This window comes from Coturnix japonica, chromosome 12 (assembly GCF_001577835.2).
Source record: "Coturnix japonica isolate 7356 chromosome 12, Coturnix japonica 2.1, whole genome shotgun sequence".
Lineage (NCBI taxonomy): Eukaryota > Metazoa > Chordata > Aves > Galliformes > Phasianidae > Coturnix > Coturnix japonica.
In genome coordinates, this window is record NC_029527.1 from 561,577 (window position 1) to 583,961 (window position 22,385).

The 22,385-nt window shown below is 43.2% G+C and overlaps 1 protein-coding gene and 1 long non-coding RNA gene across 7 annotated transcripts in view; one reads left to right on the forward strand and one right to left on the reverse strand.

The window, feature by feature from the left end:
* PRKCD (protein kinase C delta) overlaps nt 1-22,385 on the forward strand; it is a 41,902-nt gene that overhangs the window by 14,739 nt on the left and 4,778 nt on the right. For 3 of the 6 annotated variants that reach the window (XM_015874543.2, XM_015874541.2, XM_015874544.2), the window contains exons 2-13: nt 9,368-9,507; nt 11,470-11,669; nt 12,297-12,357; nt 15,337-15,493; nt 16,001-16,032; nt 16,680-16,765; nt 17,113-17,242; nt 17,887-17,987; nt 18,815-18,911; nt 19,813-19,946; nt 20,649-20,822; nt 21,386-21,477. In XM_015874543.2, coding sequence (XP_015730029.1) covers nt 9,393-9,507; nt 11,470-11,669; nt 12,297-12,357; nt 15,337-15,493; nt 16,001-16,032; nt 16,680-16,765; nt 17,113-17,242; nt 17,887-17,987; nt 18,815-18,911; nt 19,813-19,946; nt 20,649-20,822; nt 21,386-21,477 — 1,379 coding nt within the window. In that variant the 5' untranslated portion in view covers nt 9,368-9,392. Of the gene's footprint in view, nt 1-6,335; nt 6,603-8,958; nt 9,179-9,367; nt 9,508-11,469; nt 11,670-12,296; nt 12,358-15,336; nt 15,494-16,000; nt 16,033-16,679; nt 16,766-17,112; nt 17,243-17,886; nt 17,988-18,814; nt 18,912-19,812; nt 19,947-20,648; nt 20,823-21,385; nt 21,478-22,385 lie in introns of those variants that run through there. The other 3 variants (XM_015874542.2, XM_032447276.1, XM_015874545.2) reach the window with 3 other exon arrangements.
* LOC107319583 lies at nt 18,389-18,839 on the reverse strand. The gene is made up of 2 exons (XR_001557864.1): nt 18,746-18,839; nt 18,389-18,547 (listed from the first exon to the last, which is right to left on the reverse strand). It is a non-coding gene; the product is annotated as an uncharacterized LOC107319583 (long non-coding RNA).

Below are 22,385 nucleotides of genomic sequence, written 5' to 3' on the forward strand. Positions count from 1 at the left end.
AGGAGTCCGACGTAAAGCCAAGAACCATCTGGAGTGATTTTAATTAGCTTCAGGCTCCACGTCTGTAGAATTCTGCAGTATAAACGATCTGGTCTGAGATAGATAAATATCTACGTATATCTTTTCTTAAACTTGCTTTCCCCTGATTAGAAATGCTTCTAGAAGCCACGGGTGAAGGTTTTGCAGCTTGAGAAGGGCAGCAAGGCTGGGCAGGGAAGAATGCCATGAATAGCCTTCTGCATCAGGAATGTAAGTGGTAAGTGACGCTTTCCTTTGAACAAAGATGAAAAGGAAAACAAAGGCAAAACTTCTTTCTGTGTAGGCACTGGGATGTAGGTAGTGCTGGCAGGTTGCAAGCACTTGGTGCAGCTGGTTGCTGCCCGTGACAGCAGTGTGCTGCACTGCTCCCAAACACATGATTTGGTGCCTTCTGTGCTTGTTTCAGGGCTCAGCCCATCGGGTGCCAGGAGGGGCTTACCAGTGGCATAACAGCTTAAACTCCTGGGGCTCTCCTGTCTGCAGCCTAGGGCCAGTCTTGTCCTTCCTCTTAGTGCAGTAGGAACAGCCTTTCTCTCCAGTTCATCAGCTTAAAGACAATACAGATTGGTTTTGCTTAAATTGCTGCAGGGCAGGAGTCTTCTCTTCAGAGCTGATGCATCCAGCACATCCCTTCCTGGTGTGTGTTCTGGTGTACGCCTCCTCCAAAGGAAGCCTGTGCTTCTTTAGGAGCTCGAGTGGAGCAGCTAATGGTGGTCCCTGGAATGCATCCTGCCAGGGATGCTGCCACCTCCCAGCAGCATGAGAAATGAAGTTGGCAATATCTTAAGGTCAGAACACTTATACTGAGCTATTCATTCCTTTAAGTCATGGAGTGCGTTACTGCCAAGTTGTAGCACAATTATGTTTTTTTCTACACTACTCAATGGCTTACATCCTAGAGCTGGGAGTTAGCTGTTTAAAAGAAATTTTACAGCGTATCATTCCACTCGTGGTGGTTTTGTTCTTCGATCCTCAGGTTTTCTTAGTTGACTCCATTTCTGCTCCCCTTGCTTACTCAAGCTGGAATATTGCCATTTACAGGCTTTAAAGAATGTGTTCTTTACATCCAGAAGCGATGGCTGCTGTCTGAGGTAGCTGTGTTACACTTTGAAATGTGTTTGAGTCATTTGTTAAACATCTGCATCTCTCCTTTACACTGTGCTGGCTGTTACTGACTACTGTCTGCACACCGTGTGGTCCTAAACATTGATTTCAGCTACTGGATACCACCAAGAAAACAGCTCTGTGCTTATGAGCTCTTGTTTTGAGTGTGTTCTTTATTTCTGTTGGCTGATCTTAGTCATATCTTGCATTACATGTACTGTTGGCCTTCAGCGTGGTGTCTGAGCATCTCTTTCCTGCTAGATGCTGGGCTGTTACTGTGGGGTGTTTGTAAACTCACAGGCAGTGTCTGCTCATGTTTGGTGTGTTCCAGTGGAGCTACCCAATATTTTGACAACTTGGTAATGCTTCAGAGTTTCCACTGGCTGTTGTGCTGTCAGTCAGGTGCCTTGTGGCATATTCTGCAGACATGGCTGTGACTGACGATTTTATCTTGAAAATACAGGCTCTTGTATGTGACTGTAGTGTATGGGATTGGTACAGCTGGAGTAATTCTGATTTGTAGCCTGTTGGTGCTAACAGATCCTTCTGTTCATAATATTCTAGTCTGCACCTAATGTCTTCATAATTAAGCACTTTAGCAAGTGTGTTTTATTAGGACTAAGGAACAAAGAACTTAAAGGGTTTCTCACAGTCCTGGTGAAAATGAAGTTTCAGTCATTGTTTATGGTGAGTCCAGCAAATGTTGAAACTGAAAGAGTGCTGCTGTGATTTTTTTTTCTTGAGATGCCTGCTGAAACTAAGGCAAGCTGAGTGCTTGTACCAGAATGAAGGGTGGACACCATTGGCTGTAGTGCTCCTCAAAGGAAGGAATTTAGATCAAGTGTTGTGACACTTGTATCAAAATAATTCTTCACTTGTGTGTAAGGAAATAATAGAAGAATGAGCATGTTTGGAGCCCAGTCTTGCCATCCGTTATGCTCGGGATACCTTCTAGGCATGTGGACAAATTGGTTGGTTTCAGAGCCACCCATTAAAGTGCTCTGGGCTTCAGAGGATGTTATTGCTTAGGAAACATTTTGAGTGTCAGTAATCACCAGGTATGTTGTTATGTCAGGTAAATTTAATGGCATAAATACGGTTTAATTTTGGGGCAGTTAAGAAAACCCCAGCCACTAACACTCTGATTGGAAAACTGCATCTTGGGTGTTTCATGAGCCTACAAATTATATTAGCAGGATGACTTGGTAATGAAACTTGCCACCATGCAGGCAAATACACTTTTCAGCGTAGCCCTGTTGCGGGTCAGAGTAAATATTTATTTTCTGACTATTCCCACAGCATCGCAGTGGGGCTGTGAGTTCCAGCTGCAGATGGAGCTCTATGCAGCTCTTTCCCACAGTCCAAATACATCGGGCCAAAGTTGATTGCAGTTTTGTTTACTCAGTACGGGGGACTCTCAAATTATCCACGCTGTGGACTGGCTTTTCCTTAGGACTGTGTCACAGAAATCCTACTTGCCTCTTCCCAGCTGCTTTGCGTCCTCTTGGTCGTGGTCACGTAATGGGTCTGTGGGTCTAGCGCTAATTGCTAACACGGAGAAACAATATTTGAACAGTGTTTATGTGCATCATGTCCTGTAGGGCAAGGAAACGTGCGGAGCTGTGGGGGAAAGGCAGCGTCCTGCGGGCACTGGAGGGCAGAGAGGAGCCCTCTGTGCTGAGCGGTGTTGGCAGCACAACTTGCTGGAGGTTCATTTGAGCTGCGCTGATGAGTGAGATGGAGATATGGCCGTGGCTGTGTGGCAATGGAAGGTACTGCAGATACATGGAATGCCAGGGTAACTGAGTGAGCAGCGTAGTGAAAGGGGAGAAGGAGCTTCTTGGCACTGAAAGGAGGAAAGAATTGAGACAGTATGGGCAGAGCTAATACTCAGAGGAAAGATTTGGGAGCAGCCTGGGCAGGCTGCTAAGGGTAGATGCACTCAAGCAAATTACGCCACATGGAAAGCAAATTTCCCACCCCACTGCCTGGGGATGAGCAGTCGTTCCATGCTGACAATTAAGAAAGGGATCTGCTCTAATTGTAAATGGGAACATTGCATGTGGAACCAAGATTGTTTTGGTTTCAGTGCTTTGCTCTTCTTCTTGTTTTCTTTTCATTATCCTTCTCAGCTCTTCTTAAAGTACAGTTGTACCCTGGAGACTGGGAAGAGCCTGGTGTGCATGGTGTGTGCTATTGACTTAGCAGCATTGCAATTTACAGCTGCTTGGTTTTCTGAAGTTTGTCTGCGTTGGCAGCAGCCACGTGCCGTCCTTTTTAGCTTATTATCTAACAGGTGACATCCTAAAGATATGCTTTGCATCCACAACATGGTACATGTGGTATTTAGTGACAGCAGCTTGTGATTCAGCGAGACATATGAAAGACTGCTATCAGAATTATCACAAAGGAGCACTCGTGTGGCAAAAGGACACATACAGCAAGAAGGGAGAAATACTTGGAAGCTGCCAAGACTTGAACTCAGTTATCCATTTAGTGATGGAGGAAATGATAGGCCATAAGGAGCCAGGAAAGCTTGTCTGTAGGAAAACCATTACGTGCTCCATTGCTTCTGTGGGCTCACTGGGACATGGAAGCAGAACTGAAACACAGATTGTGTTCATTTACTTGTTTAGGTAGTCAGCAGATAACCCTTACAAGTCAGTTACCGATGTCTTTTCTTTCTACAAGCAGTTTTTAATATGAATTTTCAAGTTTATATTTTTCACTGTATTCTTTTGTGCAGTGATCCAATTAAGTAGCAGCCCAGGTGCTGAATTGCAGTGGTAAGGAAGCTATTGTATGCCTTGTATAAGATATAATACATATGAGGTGTTTTGTGTACCCAGACCAAGCACATTGTTTTTACATGAGACTCCAGTTTTAAATAGGATGAGTACTGGCTTTTCTTCCCCAGTATGGTACTAAAATGGTGTATCTTTGTTTACTTACTGGGAGATGACAATATAGCTCTTAGGCATACATCAAAGTGTTTAAGTAAAAGCGGCATCTGAACTGTTGCAGAAAGTTGAATTTATATATTTAAACAACAAAACTCAGGCAAAGGCCAAAAGTTACAGTTTGCTGTTAACGTTTTATCTTGTGGATGGAAAAGGAAGGAGTTAAAATTGGTATTAAACAGTACATCATCCCACCTTCAGTTACCAATACAACTTTTCCTGTAACCCATGGCTCTCTTAACATCCCTTTACTCTTCAGCGGGCCTTGCTGTTAATAAGCTTTTCCCATACTTTTCTATCTATTCTGGCTGGGGATGCCAGAGCTACTGTGGAGCTTTAAATGCTTAAGTGGACTGGAAGTAAGGAAAGGAGGAAGGAAGGAAGGGAGACAGTTAAAAGCAGTTTGTGGTTTCGTTTTCCTGCTTTTGGCAATCTTAGCCTGAGCTTTCACATTACAGTGGGGTAAACGCCTTTAATTAAGTTTGATGAGGTTTGCTCCTTTCTAATCTCTCATTCTCAGTCATTCATTATTCAGAACGCCCTGTAGGTACCTCGCAGGCACTCAGTTGTGCCGAGTTCATCTCTTTATTGCAGAGATGAGAGGTGCTTTCGTAAGCACGGATCCCTCTGTGACTTCACTGTTTGTTTTCAGTTATTAAGCCACAGAAAGTCTTGACTAAGGGGATGTTTATTGGTAGTTCATACTTACCATTGGTGCTGGAAGCAGACTAAAGATGTCTGTGGCCCTCAGGGTAAAATACGGCTTCTCAGAAAATTAAAAAAAAAAAAAAAAGAAAAAGAAAAGAAGAAAAGCAAGAAGCAGTGAGGAGGGCTGGATCTGCTCCTGCAACTCAGAGAGCACTAATGATCAAAACTTCTGGCTCCCAAGTCTTGTGTCCTTTTACTCTAAAAGCCTTGATTAAAAGCATGCATCGAGGAACTGAATGCAGATTTCATCTGGGGGGCTCTGAGCAGCACATTTCCAGTGTGCATGAATGATGATACAGTTCTCTTGGCTAATGGATGTTGTAGCTTTCCAGATACTTGCAGGGTTAGGTCACAGTGCTGGCGGCGTTACAGAGGTCTGGCTTGAAGGGCTGTGTCTGCGAGAGGCACTTACTTACTCTGCATAATCTGTTCGTGTTTTTCAGCAGAGTGAAGAAAAGCTGCTCTCCAACTGCAGTGTTTATTAGGCCTTTTTGAGGGTTTCTTTTGTTTGTTTCAGTTGAATACACAATTCCTCTTTCTCCGTTTTTTACTCCTTTAGAGCTCCTACAGAGATGTTAACCCAGGATGTTTGACAGAAGATAGAATTCCTTTCTTTGTTGTTGTTTTCTTCCTAAGCAGTGGCTGTCGCACTGTCTCTATGGTACCCACCAGTCTGCGTTCATGGAAGAGGCAGGAGATGTATACTGGTAAAGGTTCAGCTAAAGTGTTGTCATGTTGTTTTCTGTTTGGTTTTAAGACGTTGGTGTCTTTGGTTGCTCCCTGGGAAGCGTATCTCAAATTCCAGGAAATTTATGCTACCAAAGAAAATAAGTTTTGTGCACATAGTGCTATACCAGAAAGAGAACCTGAAATGCTCATAGAAGCATAGAATGGTCTGGGTTGGAAGGGATCACGCAGTTCCAACCCTGTGCTGTAGGCAGGGACACCTCCCTCCAGCCCAGGTTGCTCACAGCCCCATCCAGTCAGAGCTTGAGTGCTTCACTTGAATCACATACTCAGCAGGAGTGAGGATGGAGCTGCAGGTTGTGCTCGGTGTGCAGCTCCTCCTGAAGGACTCCAGTGGATTAGACTCACTCATTTGTGCTCATTACAACACTCTGCATAACCTGCTGGCAAAAATGGACTTACAGGACCCAAGTAATATCTCCTGTCCAGCGTCTTTATTACTTGCCAGCTGTGTTTTTTCTCTTTGAATGCAGAATTCCAAGGCTTTTGTTAGAAGTACAAAAAGTACAAGGCAGGAGGAAAAGTGGTTCTTTGGAAATCAGTGGAGAGCGAGCTTCCAGGCAGCACTGACAGAAGGGAACTTAACCTTGCATATGCAGGCAGGCAGCTTGTAACGCGTTGTGTGCCCATTGTGCCTGAGGAGACGGGGAACACCGGTATCAGAAGCTGAACATGAAGAGGTGATTACTTCTTGGTTATTGCGGTACCTACATAGACACTGTACGAATTGCTGGGATCTCTTTGGCCACTCCCCTGCAATTTGATGCATCTGCAGGAGGAAGGAGGTCACCTTTCCCCAAGCTTACTGGTTGTTCAGGAAAGGCTGTGACCTTTGTTGCAGTGCTGCATTATTCCTTTGGAGGAGCTCATACTCACGTGGTAAACCTGAGTGTAGTGATTGAGTCACGCTGACTAAATACTGGCCAATTCCTTGAGTGCTGCTGAGGAAGCGGAAGCTGCGAGCTGACATGCAGAAGGTGCACAGGACTCTGCTCACTGCCAGGACCAGGCCTGGTGGCTGGCCTTTATCCCACACCTGCTAAGGTAGGGAAGAGGTGTCGCTTCATCCCTTTCACTGAAACGTTTTCCTCTTGTTGTGGAAGGAACTGTATTATTGAATTGCTGAAGAAAGAAAACACCCTCAACTTCAACTTACTTCCCTTCCCTTGTCCAAGAAAAGCCTTCCTAGTTAGCCCTAAGTAATACAAGCGCAGGGGTAGCATCGTTTGCCTCCTTTATGCTCCCATTTCATAGTGTGATTTTATATTAATGTATTGTTCCCACACCTAGAGCTTCCCAACCAGCTGATAGCCAGCCTGCTGGAGTAGACTTTCTGTGCCATTACAGTGGCTTGTGCTGTCAGAAGTAACAAAGATTGGGGCTTCAGGTGATTTTTCTCCGTGTATGTGGTTTCAATGTCTGATATTTGTGATGGAAGTTAGTGAAGAGGGTTCTTTTGCACTCTTGTTTCAGGCTTGGTTTTGATAATGTAAAGGTTTATCAAACAGCTTGGGAGTCTGGGGAAAAAGAACAAAGTGAATCAAACTTACTATTTCTTACCCAGCTTAAAAGAAGAAGCAGCTGACTTGACTTCCTTATTCCCAAGTAGCAGTTGTGGAATATCAGAGATGACAACTTTGCCCCTAATGTTCTCTTTCCAAACAAGGGCATTTTGTGCTGCTGTCCAGAAGTTTGCCCTGGGAAGGTTGGAAGAGTTGGCACCTTCAGAAAAGGGTTTCCAGTGCTCATATTTGGAAAAGTTTGTCACACTAAATGTAGGGAAAGCATCAGTAATTTTTTTGGCCTGTAAGTGATGGGGAGGTGTCACCAGCTTGTACAAGAGCTGTAAATTCAGGCGGTTATGGGACTGCTGAGCATGCGGGAGAGGAGTGGAAACACGCCAGGCAGGAGAAACCCCAGGAGCATATCTTATCAGGCTGGACTTTTTCCATGCTATTGCAACACAAATAGTAAGAGATTTTATGATGCCCTTCTCTGTTCCTGGGCTTGTTCTAACCCAGTAAAAGAAGAAGTGTGGAAAAAAAAAAAAGGGAGAGGGAAAGAAGGAAATGGTAGTGACGTTTTTGATTTTTGGGCTGTGTTTGTAGGATGCAATGAACCATTCTACATGTTCCATTACTTTTTAGTCCTTTCAGCATTCCGTTCTTAGAGTCATAGATTCATAGAGTGCCTTGGGTTGGAAGAGGCCTCAAGGATTAACAGGTTCTAAGCCCTCTGTAGCAGGCAGTGCTGCTAGATCAAGTGCTTGATGAGGTTGATCAGGGACCCATCCAACCTGGCCTTAAACACCTCTACAGACGGGCATCCACCACTTATGTGCAGCCTGTTCTTGGCATGGCAGTGTTTCCTCTTCCACTGCTTTGGTGTCACTTCCCACTTTGTGCAAGAGTCACGACTGCTTCTTTGCTCCTGGATTGTCCTAAAGGTGGCTTGCTGTTTGCAGCAAGGAAGAATTACAGCACATGGGAACCATGACAAGCAACACCTTCAGCTTCAGCATGAGTCCCTGATAGCTGCTGTGCACTGCGGGGAGGAGAGGAGCAGTCCCTTGTGTCACAGGTTTATATTCCAGTGTGACATCGAAAACTAAGCGCTCACCCATCCCACCATCCCATGTTGGCATCGCTGCGAAGAAGTTTCAGTTTTCACTCTCTTCTCTCCATGTTTACTATAGTTAACAGTAACACGGTTGATTTTCTTTTCACACTGGGTCTGGTCAATAGCTCTCAATTTAAAAGCTTCTTGGAAGCTGATGTGGGTTTTACAGAATCTACTCTAGATGGTGTTGGACGCAGCTTCAACTTGCAGTAGGGTGCACTGGGATCCTGGATTTGTATATACTGAGGAGCATGGTCTGAATCACTGTGGCCATCGTGGGTACTTGGTGCAAAACAGTGCTTCTAAAGCATCTTCCCAGAGGGGCCTTTTCTCAGTTGCAGTATTTTTGCAGTTTCTCCACCAGTTTGGATCAAATCACACACTTAAGGGAAAACATGTTGGCTTTGATGCTTCCTAGCAGTAATACAGGTCATGAGTCCATGTGAAAATTGCCTTCAGGTCATAGCTGGTGGTTTATAGCAGTTCATGAGAACAACACTTCTGACTTAAAGCTGGAGTGTCAGGATCTGTGTTCTGCTTTGCTGCAAAGACTGATTTCACTGTCTGTTATCTGAATGACTCTTTTGGGCCTTAAGAGTTTAAAGAATGTTAATTGCTTCTCAGGTCAATGTCATTACATAATAAAAAAAAAAAAAAAGCAAGTATATGCAGGATTGCTTAAAATGCAGTTCCCATCTGCTTGACCAAGCTAGTTAACAATCTACAGACAAAGGCCAGCTCAGCCTGCTTTTCATTCCTTTTTCCATCATCTCTTCCTACTACCTTGTTAACTCTTTCCTTCTAATCCTTTCTCTGATTGCACTCGGTCATCTGTTAGCAGGGAGTGCTGTTGCCTTTCCTTTTGAGTAATTCACCAAACAAGGGCTGGCATACAGTGAACTGCATTGCTGGAAGTCCTGCAAACCAGGCTGAAATCTGCTTTGTGTCAAGGAGCTCTTGAGAAGGAGGGAAGGCAAATGAAAGTCACTGTGCTGCTTTAGGTGATTTGGATTCCTGCATTTCCTGTTGGTTTAACCCAAGCGACTCAGTGCTGTTATTTTGTAGTGGTAGGAATACATCTTTAAATATACTCATTCTGTGTAGTCATACAAGTGGCTCCAAAAGCAGTTATTCACTGTGCACTGCTTTCTCACGTGTCTCAGACCAGGTCTTCTGTTATTTCCACCCAGGTGTGCCTCAGCACTGTTGTGAACAATGGCCCCCTTCTTACGGATATCTTTTAATTCATTTGAGCTGGGACCTGCACAGAATCAAGGGGAACAACTGCAGCCTTTCTGCGCTATCAAGATGAAGGAGGCACTGACGACAGGTAAGCATCCCGATGGTGGTGCTTTTTTGATTACAAATAAACTGTTGAGAAATACTGCAGTCCCTCTTAGCCAATATGTCCTGCTGTTCCTGTCATGCTGAGCACCTCAGCATGAGCCTTTCTTTTGGAACGGGAAAATTAACAACGGCTTGCTTCTACCCTCACTGCAGCAGCTGAAGCAGTTGAAATATCACTTTTGTATGAGTTGAGTCATTAGTTTTATATGACATAAGTTTGCAAATATTAAATAAGATAAAGCATTGTTCTCTCCAGTTCTGCGAGCAACAGACTGCACTCACAAGGGCTCTGCAAGAGAGAGGTGTAGTGGAGTGTCATTAAAAAGGATATAAGAATACCCTTCTTTAGCGTGCAGCTACATTAGTTTTATTGCCTTAGAGAATGGATAGTAATGACAAATATATTTGATTATTGTAGTAGCGGAATTACTTGCTCGGAATGATTTGCCTTCTGCAGACCACTTCTTCAAAGGTTTATAATAGTTTCAGGTATTTACCTAAAATACGCACTGCAACCAAACAGGATGAGAGAGAAGAGCCTGGGAATTGCTGTGTGGGTTAGTCCAAGCCTTCCAAATCCTGCCTTATGTTTCTAGGGCTTCACAAAATGCCAAAGAATACAGGGAAATCACAGAACCCCTTCCAGAAAATGCTGTCTAGCGAATGCATTGAGCTCCAAGGAGGTTCTTTCCTAGTCTGATGGCAGATGCTCTGAAGAAATGGTGTTCAAAGCACTGATTGTGTTAGAACGTGTGGAGGTGTGACAGTGGTCTAAATAAACACCCTTCACAACTTGTCAGCTTATGTCTCTTTCTGACAGGTGGAGTTGTCCCACTGTTTCTCCTCTCTGCTTGCACCGATCTTTGAAGTAGTAAAAGATGGGGGAGAAGGGTGCTGTGAACCTCAGAGCAGAGACTAGTTGGGGGTGGGAGGTGCTAAGGAAAAGAAACTGATGCTCCTGTTGCCAGTTTGACAAGGTCTGGAATAACTTCAGTTGGGTTTGCATAATGAAGCATGATTGAGGAAATTTGTTATATAAGAAGAAAATAATTTCCTGATGATTAAGCCAATTTACAAATGTGAAAAGGAATTTGAAGCCACTAGTGTTAGCAGAGAAGTAATGGAAACCTGAATTCAGGAAGGGCAGGAACAGTGCTTTTAAAGGCTGTTCATTGCTCAGACTGAAGTGTTCAATTACAGGCAGATACTGTGATCTGTGACAAATAAGAGTTGTCTCATTCTTCCTTCATTAAGTGAATGACAATTTGATGTCTAATTACAGGCAGCAGATCAAACTGCAGCTCCTTGCGGAAGGGTCCAGCTATTTAATTTGCTTTGCTGCTGCCTTGATAGCGTAAGAACAGATTGCACTCTTACAGGAGGGAAAAATATCATTCAGAGCTGAAGAGGCGTTTAGAAAGCAATTTATTGCAGCAAATAGTCCTGATAAGCAGCAGAAAATTGTACAGAACGTACAAAATGGTTTTCCAGTCACCTGAGTACAGACGGGGACTAATTGGCTTAGGAGCACATCAGAGAAAGGCTGTGGAGGTGGCATCAGTGTACCAGACATTGCATTGGAAAAACTGGATGTCGTTGTTTAGAAGGCAGTAAATGTCATTTTGGATGTGTCGGTAGGTTACTGAGATGGCCAGGTCTAGAGATACACTGATGCCTGTTATAGATAGGGACAGAAAACAGCTGGTTGGTACACTAAACTGAAGACTAGAAGAAATGAAGTGAACAGATGTCCTTACTCTTCAACTACACAGGGTCTGTATGTGCTGTATGTACCTCTGCGCATAGGGCCCTCTGATGCTCCTTAAGAAGCAATGAGTACAGTGTCAATGAGAAGGACTTGTTTATGAATAGAAGGCCCTGCTTGCCTGGTTGAGCTTTCCCTTCTGGTTTTACAGTTTCTTTCCATTTTTAATGTGTCTTTCAGAGAGAGGAAAGACTCTGGTTCAGAGGAAACCCACCATGTATCCGGAATGGAAGTCTACTTTTGATGCCCACATTTATGAAGGACGTGTGATTCAGATTGTTCTCATGAAAGCAGCAGAAGAGCCAATATCTGAAGTGACTGTAGGTGTGTCTGTGCTGGCGGAGCGCTGCAAGAAGGGCAATGGCAAGGCAGAGTTCTGGGTAAGGGAAAAGGTTGATTCCTTAAACTTGCTGACCTGGTTCTGCTTCTTCTGCTTCCCATCTTTTATGAAAGCCTCAGGTTAAGAAGCAGTGATTACTGAGCCTAGGCAAGGAAGGCACTTGTATTTCTCTGGGGGCTTTGTAACGATGTTGGTCAGTAGGATTTGCTGGAGAAGTCACATGTAACAGTTTGAGGGGAAAAAGCAAAATACGTTTTGGTGCCGTTGCTGTTTTCCTGGTGGCATGCGGCAGCATTTGGTGTATCTGTGGTTTGTGCTGTCAATAATGTTATTCACTGCTGTACAGACTTTTAAAACTGAATCCCTTTGCAAATTGAATTTACTGAAAGTGAAAAAAGATGCTGATGAAATTCAGAAGAGGGAAGAGAGTGTGTTAAAACAGTGAACTGTGACTGCACTGAGCTCCTGGGCTGACATCAAAGCAGTGCAGCGTGCTAGGAAAAACAACAGGATAAAAGCACCTGGTTCAGCTGCAGCTGTGAGATATGGAATAGGGTCACAATCCAGTAGTTACTGAACGCTGTGCTTTGGTTGCCTGGAGAGCGGTGTGAGCTCATGGGACGTTCATCCACCACATACTTCACTTTTGGTATCTTTCTTTCTACAGCTTGACCTGCAACCTCAGGGGAAGGTGCTGATGGCTGTGCAGTACTACTTAGAAGATGCAGGTAATGTCAGCTGGTTGGATTTTATTTCCAGTTCTGTAAAACATGGGATGTAGCTTACAAAAAAAAAACCAACCCCTGGGATACTGAGTAGTTTTCTGATCTTATTAATTCATCTTGTGGGGATTTTTATTTGTTTTATAAGGGTGTTCTTCGCTTTGGTGGAGTCACGGGTGCCACATTTGTGAGCTTGTAAATGCCTTCATACTCTGTAGTACTGCTGCATTTAGGCACCCTGGGGCCTTTAATCTGACTGTCCTCATGTTTTGACTGAATAGGAAAGTACTGAGTTCCTGTTTTAAGCATGAAGAAGTTAAAAATGTCTTGCTCTAATTTGTGTGGTAAACATGTTCTTTGTGGATTGGGGAAGTAGGTCACATTTTCCTGGGATTTCAGCTGTAATGCTCGTTAGTCATGGAAATCAATTGCAGCAATGAGTGAATGGTTAAATGCCAAATGCAAATCGTATTAATGTTCTGCTGTATCAGTTGAAGAAGTTAACAGGCGGTATGGGTTAGAAATCTGCACACAGTGGGGGAGAGGAGAGGAGAGGAGAGGAGAGGAGAGGAGAGGAGAGAGCTGGTTATGAGAGGGGGAAGCTTTAGGTACGCCAACAGAAACAAATATTCTAGCAGGGGTTTGTGTAACTTTCCTGAAGGAAATGATGTAAACCTCACATCTTGCTTAACTGTCTAGTACTAGAAGTCACAAAACCTTTGTTTATTGGGAATCACTGATCTGTCATTTTAGCCAATCCGTCTTAGTTGGTGTAATGCTGTGTTAATAAATAATCAGTGGAAAGGGAGTAAGCAGGAAGTTTGAAAGCATTGCTGTGGGTTTGATGGGGATTTTGGTTTGGGGTTGGGTGTTTTTGTTTGTTTTTGTGTATGGCTGTTTTGTTTTGTTTTTTTTCCAAGTAGATACAGGTTTCTTAGTTCTACTCTCATGGAACAAGTTGATTCTGAAGGTCTTTCGTACCATATGTGCAATCTGCTTGGCAGCTTCTGGAAGGGCTGCTAAAGATAGATGGTGATATGCAGGAGGTGGCACTGCAGCATCTCAGAGTTGGTGTTTTAGCTCTGCAGTGGCAAAAAGAACACAACCCAGAAGCTGCCTGCTGTCTTGTTACTTTGTTCTCCTTTGTGAAGTGTTTATTCTTTAAAGAAATATTTAAAACAATAGATGTGTTGGTGGATCTGAAGAACCATATGCAGGTTGGAATCTGTTTATGCACCAGCGATATTCTGTTTGACATTCAAACTGTTGTGGACCATCATGTTAGGAAACTTTTGTCTTGGACTTCATCATTTCTTTCCCATCCAAGGCAGTTTCGTGGGGTACCGATGATGAGGCTCCATCTGTTCAGCAAGGCGTACGGAAATCTGTTTGTCCAGAGAGCTTAAATGTCTCTCAGCCAAAGAAAAAACCTGCTTGTGCAGGTTTGGAAAATGCAAAAGATGGTTTGAAAGGAAAGAGAAATACCTGGCGATGTTAATATTCAGCCTGTAAGTTAATCACAACGATCGCAAACCCCAGAGTAGTTCAGCATAGCAAGTTTGTGTCACAGAAGCACGGACTTCCTGGAAGCGTGTACTTCTGTGGATGTTTTTGTACAGAGGTGTAAAGCAGACCCCTCTGAGACCTGAATAGAGACAGTTTGTACCAGGAAGGTCTCCTCTGCAAGAAGCGAGATTTCTTTTTGTAATGATTACCCCGTGAGATTAATGTTTTTCTTGGCCTGAAGGGCACACTTAACTTTCAAACAGGGCCAAGTGCAAGGCAGCAGAACTGCACAAAGACCTTCTCCCTTCAGATTACAAACAAAATCATGGAACGAACAGAAAAATGAACTCTGAGGATGATAAATGTTTTTCTATTCCTTCTCTTCTAAACCCAAGTAGGGTTTTTCTGAAGGCTGTTTTCTTTTGTAACTTAGGAGGTTGAACTGAGACAACCTGACATCTCGCCTTGAGGTTCATTACGCTTCAGCAGAGTCCCAGCGGTGCTGTGTAGGAGCTCAGCAGATGCTCCTCAGGCTGTGGTTTGCCCGCTGTGTTGCTGGCTGCAGTCAGGCCTGGTGCTGCAGTTGGGTGCAGTGCACACTGCTATGGCTGCTGCACCTCTGCAGGAGTGTGACATTTGCTCTCAGTTGTGCTTAAGGAGCACATGGCACAGGGGAGCATGGGGCTTTTTGTCACATCAACTGCAAGTTTTGAGGAGGATCCTTGGAATAGAAAAGCAGTGTGCCACCGATAAATATTAACCATTGCTCTCAACAGAGGAAGTAGATGATAGTTAATGGTGTGTGCTGGGTTCAGAATGATTATGATGGGATCAGGCTGCTGCTGCAGCAGAGGTCACCTGGATTCTAGTTGCTGATTCAGCTCCGTGGCTCTGGTTTTACCAGCACAGCACAAGCGTGTCACCTCGGGGAGTGCTGGCTTGGAGAGTGTCTTCCTCTTTCACTACCTCCATGCTGCTGTTGGAAAATATCCTTCCTTGCAGTGCTGTGTTGGCAATGGGAAAAGTACTTTATGGCTTTTGTATTGTTGCATGGTTGTGGAACATCCCACCTGGCACAAGGCAGCCTCATTAGCCTAAACTTTGCAGCACTTCCTCCCTGTAAGCCATGGCTGTGTTATTCCACAATGAGACCCTCAATCTGCGGACCAGAACCGATGTGGTTAGCAATGCACTTGTGCCTGTGGTTGGTTGAAGCTTCTGTCTTTCCCTGCTGGGTGACAACTGTCTCTGATCGGCTCCTTTCTGTCCAGAAGAGATGTGTCCTACTAATTAGGAACCAATTTATTTATGTGCTTTGCCCTTGTTGGACTGAATGCCTGCAAGGATGACGGGGGTGTAAATTTGAAATACAAGCTGGAAACAGAAGAGGAAACAATATTTTGGAGAAACAAATATTAGACTTGGGTAATGACTTAGAGTTAAAAGTATGTCTTCTTGTCTGCCTCCTTCTCCCCTTAGATTGCAGACAGTCCATGAGGGAAGAAGAGGGAACAGTAACTATCAACAGGAGAGGAGCAATCAAGCAAGCAAAAATCCACTACATCAAAAATCATGAATTTATTGCTACCTTTTTTGGACAGCCCACGTTTTGTTCTGTCTGCAAAGACTTTGTGTGGTAAGGAGAAAGTGCTAAACTTCTTTCACCCCCAAGAGGGTAAATAACTATTAAATTGCCCTCATGTATATTGAAATAAAGCATAGACATAAATTCATCAGTAATGCAAGCTGGAAAGCATATACTGTCTCAGTCTTTGAGATGCGAATTAGCCAATAGCAGAATAAAGACCCATCAGGATCGAGAAGCTGGATCAGATTGGTGGGAAAGTCATTCTATTAGTAAACCAAATCAGGAGGAATTTCCGTGTGATGGAAGCTTTGGTTTTTTCCTGCATTCTCCTGCTAATGTGACGGTCTTTCAGAACTCACTGCCTTTCTTTCTAAGCCTTGCCTTCCTAAGGCAGAGGGTTCTGAATACCAGAACTTCAATTGGTTTGTTAATGGGGACAAATATTCCAATGAATGAGGAAATTGGATGACATGGTGAAAAGAGGAAAAAACCCCAAAGTTGTATTCTAGCAAGCACGTGCTTATATGATTTCCTTCTCTATCATTTGTTTTTCAGGGGACTGAACAAACAAGGATACAAATGTAGGCGTAAGTTGAGTTTTGTCTTTTTATTGTATCACCTCCATTATTTTATAGTCCAATTGATTTTATAGATCCAGTAGTTACTATGGAAAAAAGAAGTCCTGTCAATTTGCCCACACATCTGCTAATGTTAAACACAAACCTTGTGTGGTGATCTCAGAGCTGTGGAGTTGTGATTCCTACATGAAATTTTAGTACCAGGTTTTAACTCTTCTGATGTGTGTGTCGTGCACTGGAGGAGCTGCACTTGTACATGACAGCTGCTTTTGTGGAACCTTTTCTAAAATGAATTACAGTGACTGATGGATTTTAAAGCAGAATTCAGAAGTACTTCAGAACTTAGTGCAGATCTCTGTGCATTATTCAAAGCAGCAGAGCAGGTACCAAAGAGGATCAGAAGCCTGATACTGTCCTCGTGTTCTCAAATTCTGGTGGCATTGTCTAATGGAGACAGATTTTGTTTAGGAATAGAGGCTGTGATAAAAGAGAATGGAAGGGAAATTACTTTAAAAGGAGCATCATGATAGAAATGGTTTTAGTACATGGCACGATGGTTTGTTTTCATGTTGTGCTATGAAATGCAAACACCTCATTGTATGTATTTATTATCTGAAGAAATCCTTTCTTTGTTCCCCTTTGTACATGTTATGAAGAATGCAATGCTGCTATTCATAAGAAATGTATTGATAAAATCATTGGGAGGTGTACCGGTACCGCAGCCAACAGCAGAGACACAATGGTAAGAGCTGGAACTGTATCCTTAGAGTGTAACTAAATAGTCCTGAGCTAACAAAACCCAAATAGAAACAGGCAGGTCCGTTCTGGGCAGTATTTGGCTGTATATGTATATTATGTAGCTTCATATTCACTGCTGGCACAGTAAGATGTAAAGAGATGCTGAAAGCATGTTTTCATTCAGTAACTGCCCAGTTGGGCTGGGATATGTACCCAAATTGTTACATGCACAACGTTAAGATCCTGGCTATCCAGGATAAAATTGTTGTAGCTTTGTAATTTCCAAGCTATTTTCTATAGGAAGCTGGTCCTCTTTTGGGTCCGGTGCCTCACCCATCTCTCTGCTCACAGTTCCAGAAGGAGCGTTTCAACATCGACATGCCTCACCGCTTCAAAGTTTACAACTACATGAGCCCTACGTTCTGTGACCACTGCGGCAGCCTGCTCTGGGGGCTGGTCAAGCAAGGACTCAAATGTGAAGGTATGGAGAAAGAGGGAGGGCAGCTGGGACCTCACACTGCTTGTCCAGTGGGATCGTTTTCTCTCTGCCCCCAGCTAGAGATTAGCTGTCACCATACACTGTGCATTCGTGTGTTATGCACAATGAGATTCATCATCCACGGGTTGTTTAAGTGGCTTTTTAGTAAAGGGGGACAACAAGGAGCTTGGCTTGTGTGACAGCTCAGCCGAGCTGAGCATCACATGCAATTAGAAGACTTGCAATGGAGATGTAATCTGGAGCATAATCAAAAGTGCTACTGGAGGTAGCTGAAATCTCGTTAGTCTGACTCAAGTTGGCACCTGAAGTGTAGCTGAAGTGTTCACAATGTGTTCACAATGTGTTCACAAATACCGTTTTTTTATTCTGTCCCAAAAATGTAAGATCTTCATTGGAACAGACTTTAAGAAGAGAAAATGATGGAAACCACCTCTTTTTTTAATGGTATTTTGTAGCCTTTGATGTGTTAAAGATAAAAATCATAACTTCCATTTGTAATCATAGATTAATGTATAATCTGGGCTTGCTGTAATGCATATGAGCTGCACTGAGGATAAAGGTGTTTTGTTGTAATCTCAGATGTTATTTTCCTGATGTTTGTACGACTGTCCTTCAATTTGTTTTAGAATGTGCAATGAATGTGCATCATAAATGCCAAAAGAAGGTGGCCAACCTGTGTGGAATTAACCAGAAGTTGTTAGCTGAGGCTTTAACTCAAGTCAGCCAGGTATGTTTTATTGCCCTTTGTCACGCAATTAGTTGTTCTTAGAGCATTTTTGGCTTCTATTTTTACTTCATCTATTCCATTTTGCTTTCACTGGGAATGGAAGTTTGGAATGAAGGGAATGTAAACAACTTCTTAATTTGGCCCTAAGGGGAGTAACAGTGATGTCAGCAACATGGGGGTGAAGCTGAGGAGAGAAACATCCTTCCTGACAAGGAATCCTGAAAGGAGGTGCTCTCCCTGGGATGCACCTTGACTCTTTGGCAGTGCTGGGGTTGTTTTCTCCCCTTTGGTTAATTGCATCCAAAGGGTGGGAGCACAAAGCTGGAGTCCGTTTTTCTTCTGCTTCAACTTAAGAATTTCCCTTGAACGCTAAAATTAAGTGAGGAGAAATAGACCAAATCATTTCAGTTTTTATTAATCTGATACATACACAAAGGAAATGCCCCTGGAATTAATACTGGCCCCATAGCTTACGTTGTTAGTGTCATGCTGCAATGTGGCTGTTTCTTGTGCATGGACTGTTGACTTCTGACTTTGAAATGAAGATTCGAACACAAGCTCTGAAATAAAACATGAAAATATATCACAGAAGCTGACAGTGTCTCCTCTCATCTGAGGCATTCCTGAGCTTTAGAGGATATTTACTTTGGAAACAGTGGGAGCTGTTACACCAGCATTCACGACACAGAAAAACTGGTAGAACTAAAAATTGGTAGAATTAAAAAGAAAAGATCATGCTGCCATCATGTTGCATTTACCAGCTGTTGTTGTAGAGGCTGATGGAGCATCAATGCCAGCAGAGCTTAAGGTGTTCCCTTCCTCCTCAGAAATCTTCGCGAAGGTCTGATTCTGGATCTGTAGAAAATGTTGGTGTTTACCAAGATTTTGATAAGAAACCTCGAGGTCCAGGGGGGGATACAACAGGTGAGAAAAGCAGCAGCATTTTCCTCCAGCTGTTTACCCACCAGGCTGCACAAACTGCTTGTTTCTGTTACTCATTCTTGCCTTCTGTTAGATGATTTTTTTGAACAGGCATTGTTAAAAGATATACACATAATTTTTACCCGCAAAATGCTTGATAACCTCTTGACAAAGAGTGGTGTTTTTTAGTCCATGAGCAAACCCTCCTTTCTGCAAAACATGTCTGTGTTCACTTGTGGTGGGAGGGGGCAGCACATTGCTCTGACACCTCTCCCCTTCCTGTGGGCAAAATGTCCCATACACTGTTAACCATCTTCATTTGTACCCAGTCTGTCATAAACCTTTGTGCAGTGACAACTGCTGTCAATTGTAGGATTCAGGAGCCAGAACACTGGCTGAGATTGAACAGCTGAGATAGGATTCCCAGTGCTGCTTTAATTATCTCCACAGGTTCAGAGTAAGGGTTTATTTGTTCTAGCAGTTAATATGTCTGGGTTTAGTAACTTATGATCATTTATTCAGAGGTAAATGTAACAGCTGGGAATCTCCAAGCTCAGTAAGAAGGACTTGGTGGTTTCACAGCTATGCAGTCAGATAGTTCTGTCGCAGTGCCCAGTGATAAAGTTAGGGCCTGCTGTTTTCATGATGTAGGTGTTGCTTAAACCCAGCATCAAAAATGATCACAGGTTCCAATCCAACATTATCAAATGTTCTTCAGTTATTTAAACTTATTGTAAACTATGTGATTTGACCTTCATGGTTACATTGGCCACTGTCCCAGCAGCAGATGAACTGGAATAGCTTGTCACTGCATTGAAATGCTGTGTCACTGATTCCTAGCAGGGGATCTAAGTCATGCAGTTTTTCTAAATATACTGAACTTTAACCTCCCTCTTTCAATTAGCAGATAACAGCCAATATGACAAACTCTGGGAGGGAAGCACTGCCAAGACAGCGCCGCGAATTGCAAGCAGGAGAAAATTCAATATAGACAGCTTTGTCTTCCATAAAGTATTGGGGAAAGGAAGTTTTGGAAAGGTATGTAGCAAACTTACAGAGCTTAAACTGACAGTCTTGCTTGATCTCGGCAGTATTATGGGCTATTTCCATTCACCAGAACTGTCTTGCAGCCACTCAAATAGGTAATATTTTAACAGAACAGAGTGTAGCCATCCCTGCTAAAGGCATGAGAAGTTCTTTGCCTAAATCTGCCTGAACTCAGGAGGGATTCATAATACACAACAGGTCTTGAATTACTTAATATTCAGTTTAGAGGAGTTGCCTGTTTTCCAGAAGGATAATTCATGCTCGTATGCGTTGTACAGAAATGGACTCAGAGCGATGAGAGGGGATACATGGGAGGGCGATGTCACCTTCCACTCCTGTCTGCCTCTGCTCTGTGTGTCCAGCAGTGATGTGACCTCCTCAGGGTCTGTCCTCTGCTGTCTGTGAAACTCCAATGAAGAAACAGGCATCTATTTGTGTTACCACAGGACAGACAAACTGCCCTGACAGCTGCTCTGCCTGTGTTATGTGCTCTTTGTACCTTATTTCCTCTTAGCTACGCCCAGCAGCTTCACCTTCCCAAATCTCTCCCACCTTTCCCAGTTATGTGGTTGTTTAGTTGTCATGGTGCTTGCTGTAAATGCCCTTGACTTTCCCTTAATTGATACCATCAGCAGCAGCCTTTCCTACAGCAGTCTTTTCCTGCTGTAATCTCGTCTTTTGTTTCGTTTTCAGGTACTGCTCGCTGAGCTAAAAGGGAAGAATGAGTTCTTTGCTATCAAAGCTCTGAAGAAAGATGTGGTGCTGATTGACGATGATGTGGAATGTACCATGGTGGAGAAGCGGGTCCTTGCACTTGCATGGGAAAATCCATTTCTCACACACCTTTATTGCACGTTCCAGACAAAGGTAAGGAAATAAAAACAAACTAACAGCAACAGCAGCACAACATGTGTAGCCTTTTAATGGGAGCTGTTACCAGCAGCCAAGTGACAATGGCTGAGGGGGTTTAACTGTTGCTTCGTTCTTCTTGTGCTCCCCTGCAGTAGGTTGACAAGCCTTGTGGAAAGTAAAAGTGGGTGTGATACCCACAGAGAACAGAATGAGATCTGAGTAACATCTATGTAGTGTGGAGTAAGAGGCAGTTTAATTTAAAGCCTTGACCTTAGCTTTACCATCCTCAGTGAAGGGAGCAAAAATGACTGTCAGTGATGACAGACAGAAGTCAGTAACTGTTTAAATGTATATTTATATTAAATCTAGAAGCCCACAGAATGCAAGATGAGCTCTTCAGCTTTTATAAGATCAAGCTACTCAAATCTATGCCTCATACACTCTTAGGGGTGCATGAAACAGGTAAATGTTTCAGACTATGAGGAAAGTGGCCACTTGGTACCCAGGAGCCACGCTGCTACTTAACGTGTATGCAATGACATCAGTGATGGTTCTGTTCTCTGATTATCTGCAAACAGGATCACCTCTTTTTTGTTATGGAGTTCCTGAATGGGGGAGACCTGATGTTTCACATACAAGACAAGGGGCGGTTTGATCTCTACAGAGCGACGTAAGTCCACAGTGCTTCAGTCCCAACCTCTATGAATGCTCGTAGTCTTTATGGTTTTACTGCTTCTGGTTCTAACATTTGCACAGCACTGTCGTGTTTTGCTTTAAGGGATGCCTGTACACGGAGATGCTAAGTAAACCACAACATAAGCCAGCAATGAAAAAATACAGCATTAGTGCCCTTTAAGAGAGTATATGATGGGGAGGAAAAAAAAATCCTAAGAAAATAAAACAGCATTGGTGGGGGCTGGGAGAATCTAGTAAATAACAGCACAGGAGGATAGTGTGCACTTCATACAAGATGTTAATAAAAAGTGCTTTGTGTGTGATTCTGTCAGTAACTTGTGACAGATACCAGAGCTGGAAACTTTAAAAGATTCAAAAATGCCGTATTATCCCAACTATAACATTTAGTTTTAGATCAGTTTTTAACTACTTCGCCCAGCAGAATGCCTGGAATTGTGTTGTTGAATGAGTGCATGGGAGAATCTGAAACATATTAGCATAGGGTACCCAAAAGCACCGGTGCTATTTTATAGATGGACAGGAAAATGGCTGGTGTTACTGTGTGTTGTACTGAGGAAATGCTCATTGGATTAAAGGCGTACATTCTCAGGGGAAGAGAAAGCATTCCTTAAATGTTTTCCTTGGTATCTTGGATTATCACCTCCTTTTTGAGACAGAAGCAGTGCTGCTTTTCAGCCTGTCTGCTGCAACTGGGCAAGCATAGAAAGAGATCAGCATTGAGGTCTGTTTTGAATTCAGCCTTTAATGCCCCATCCCCCTTAAAGCAGTGCTGTATTAAGCTCCCAGTGACTGTATTTCAAAACTGTTTGCACATTTCTCTATAAATATGTGCTAAGCTATTAAAGAGCAGAAAAGGAACGGCATTCGCAATGGAAGAGGAAT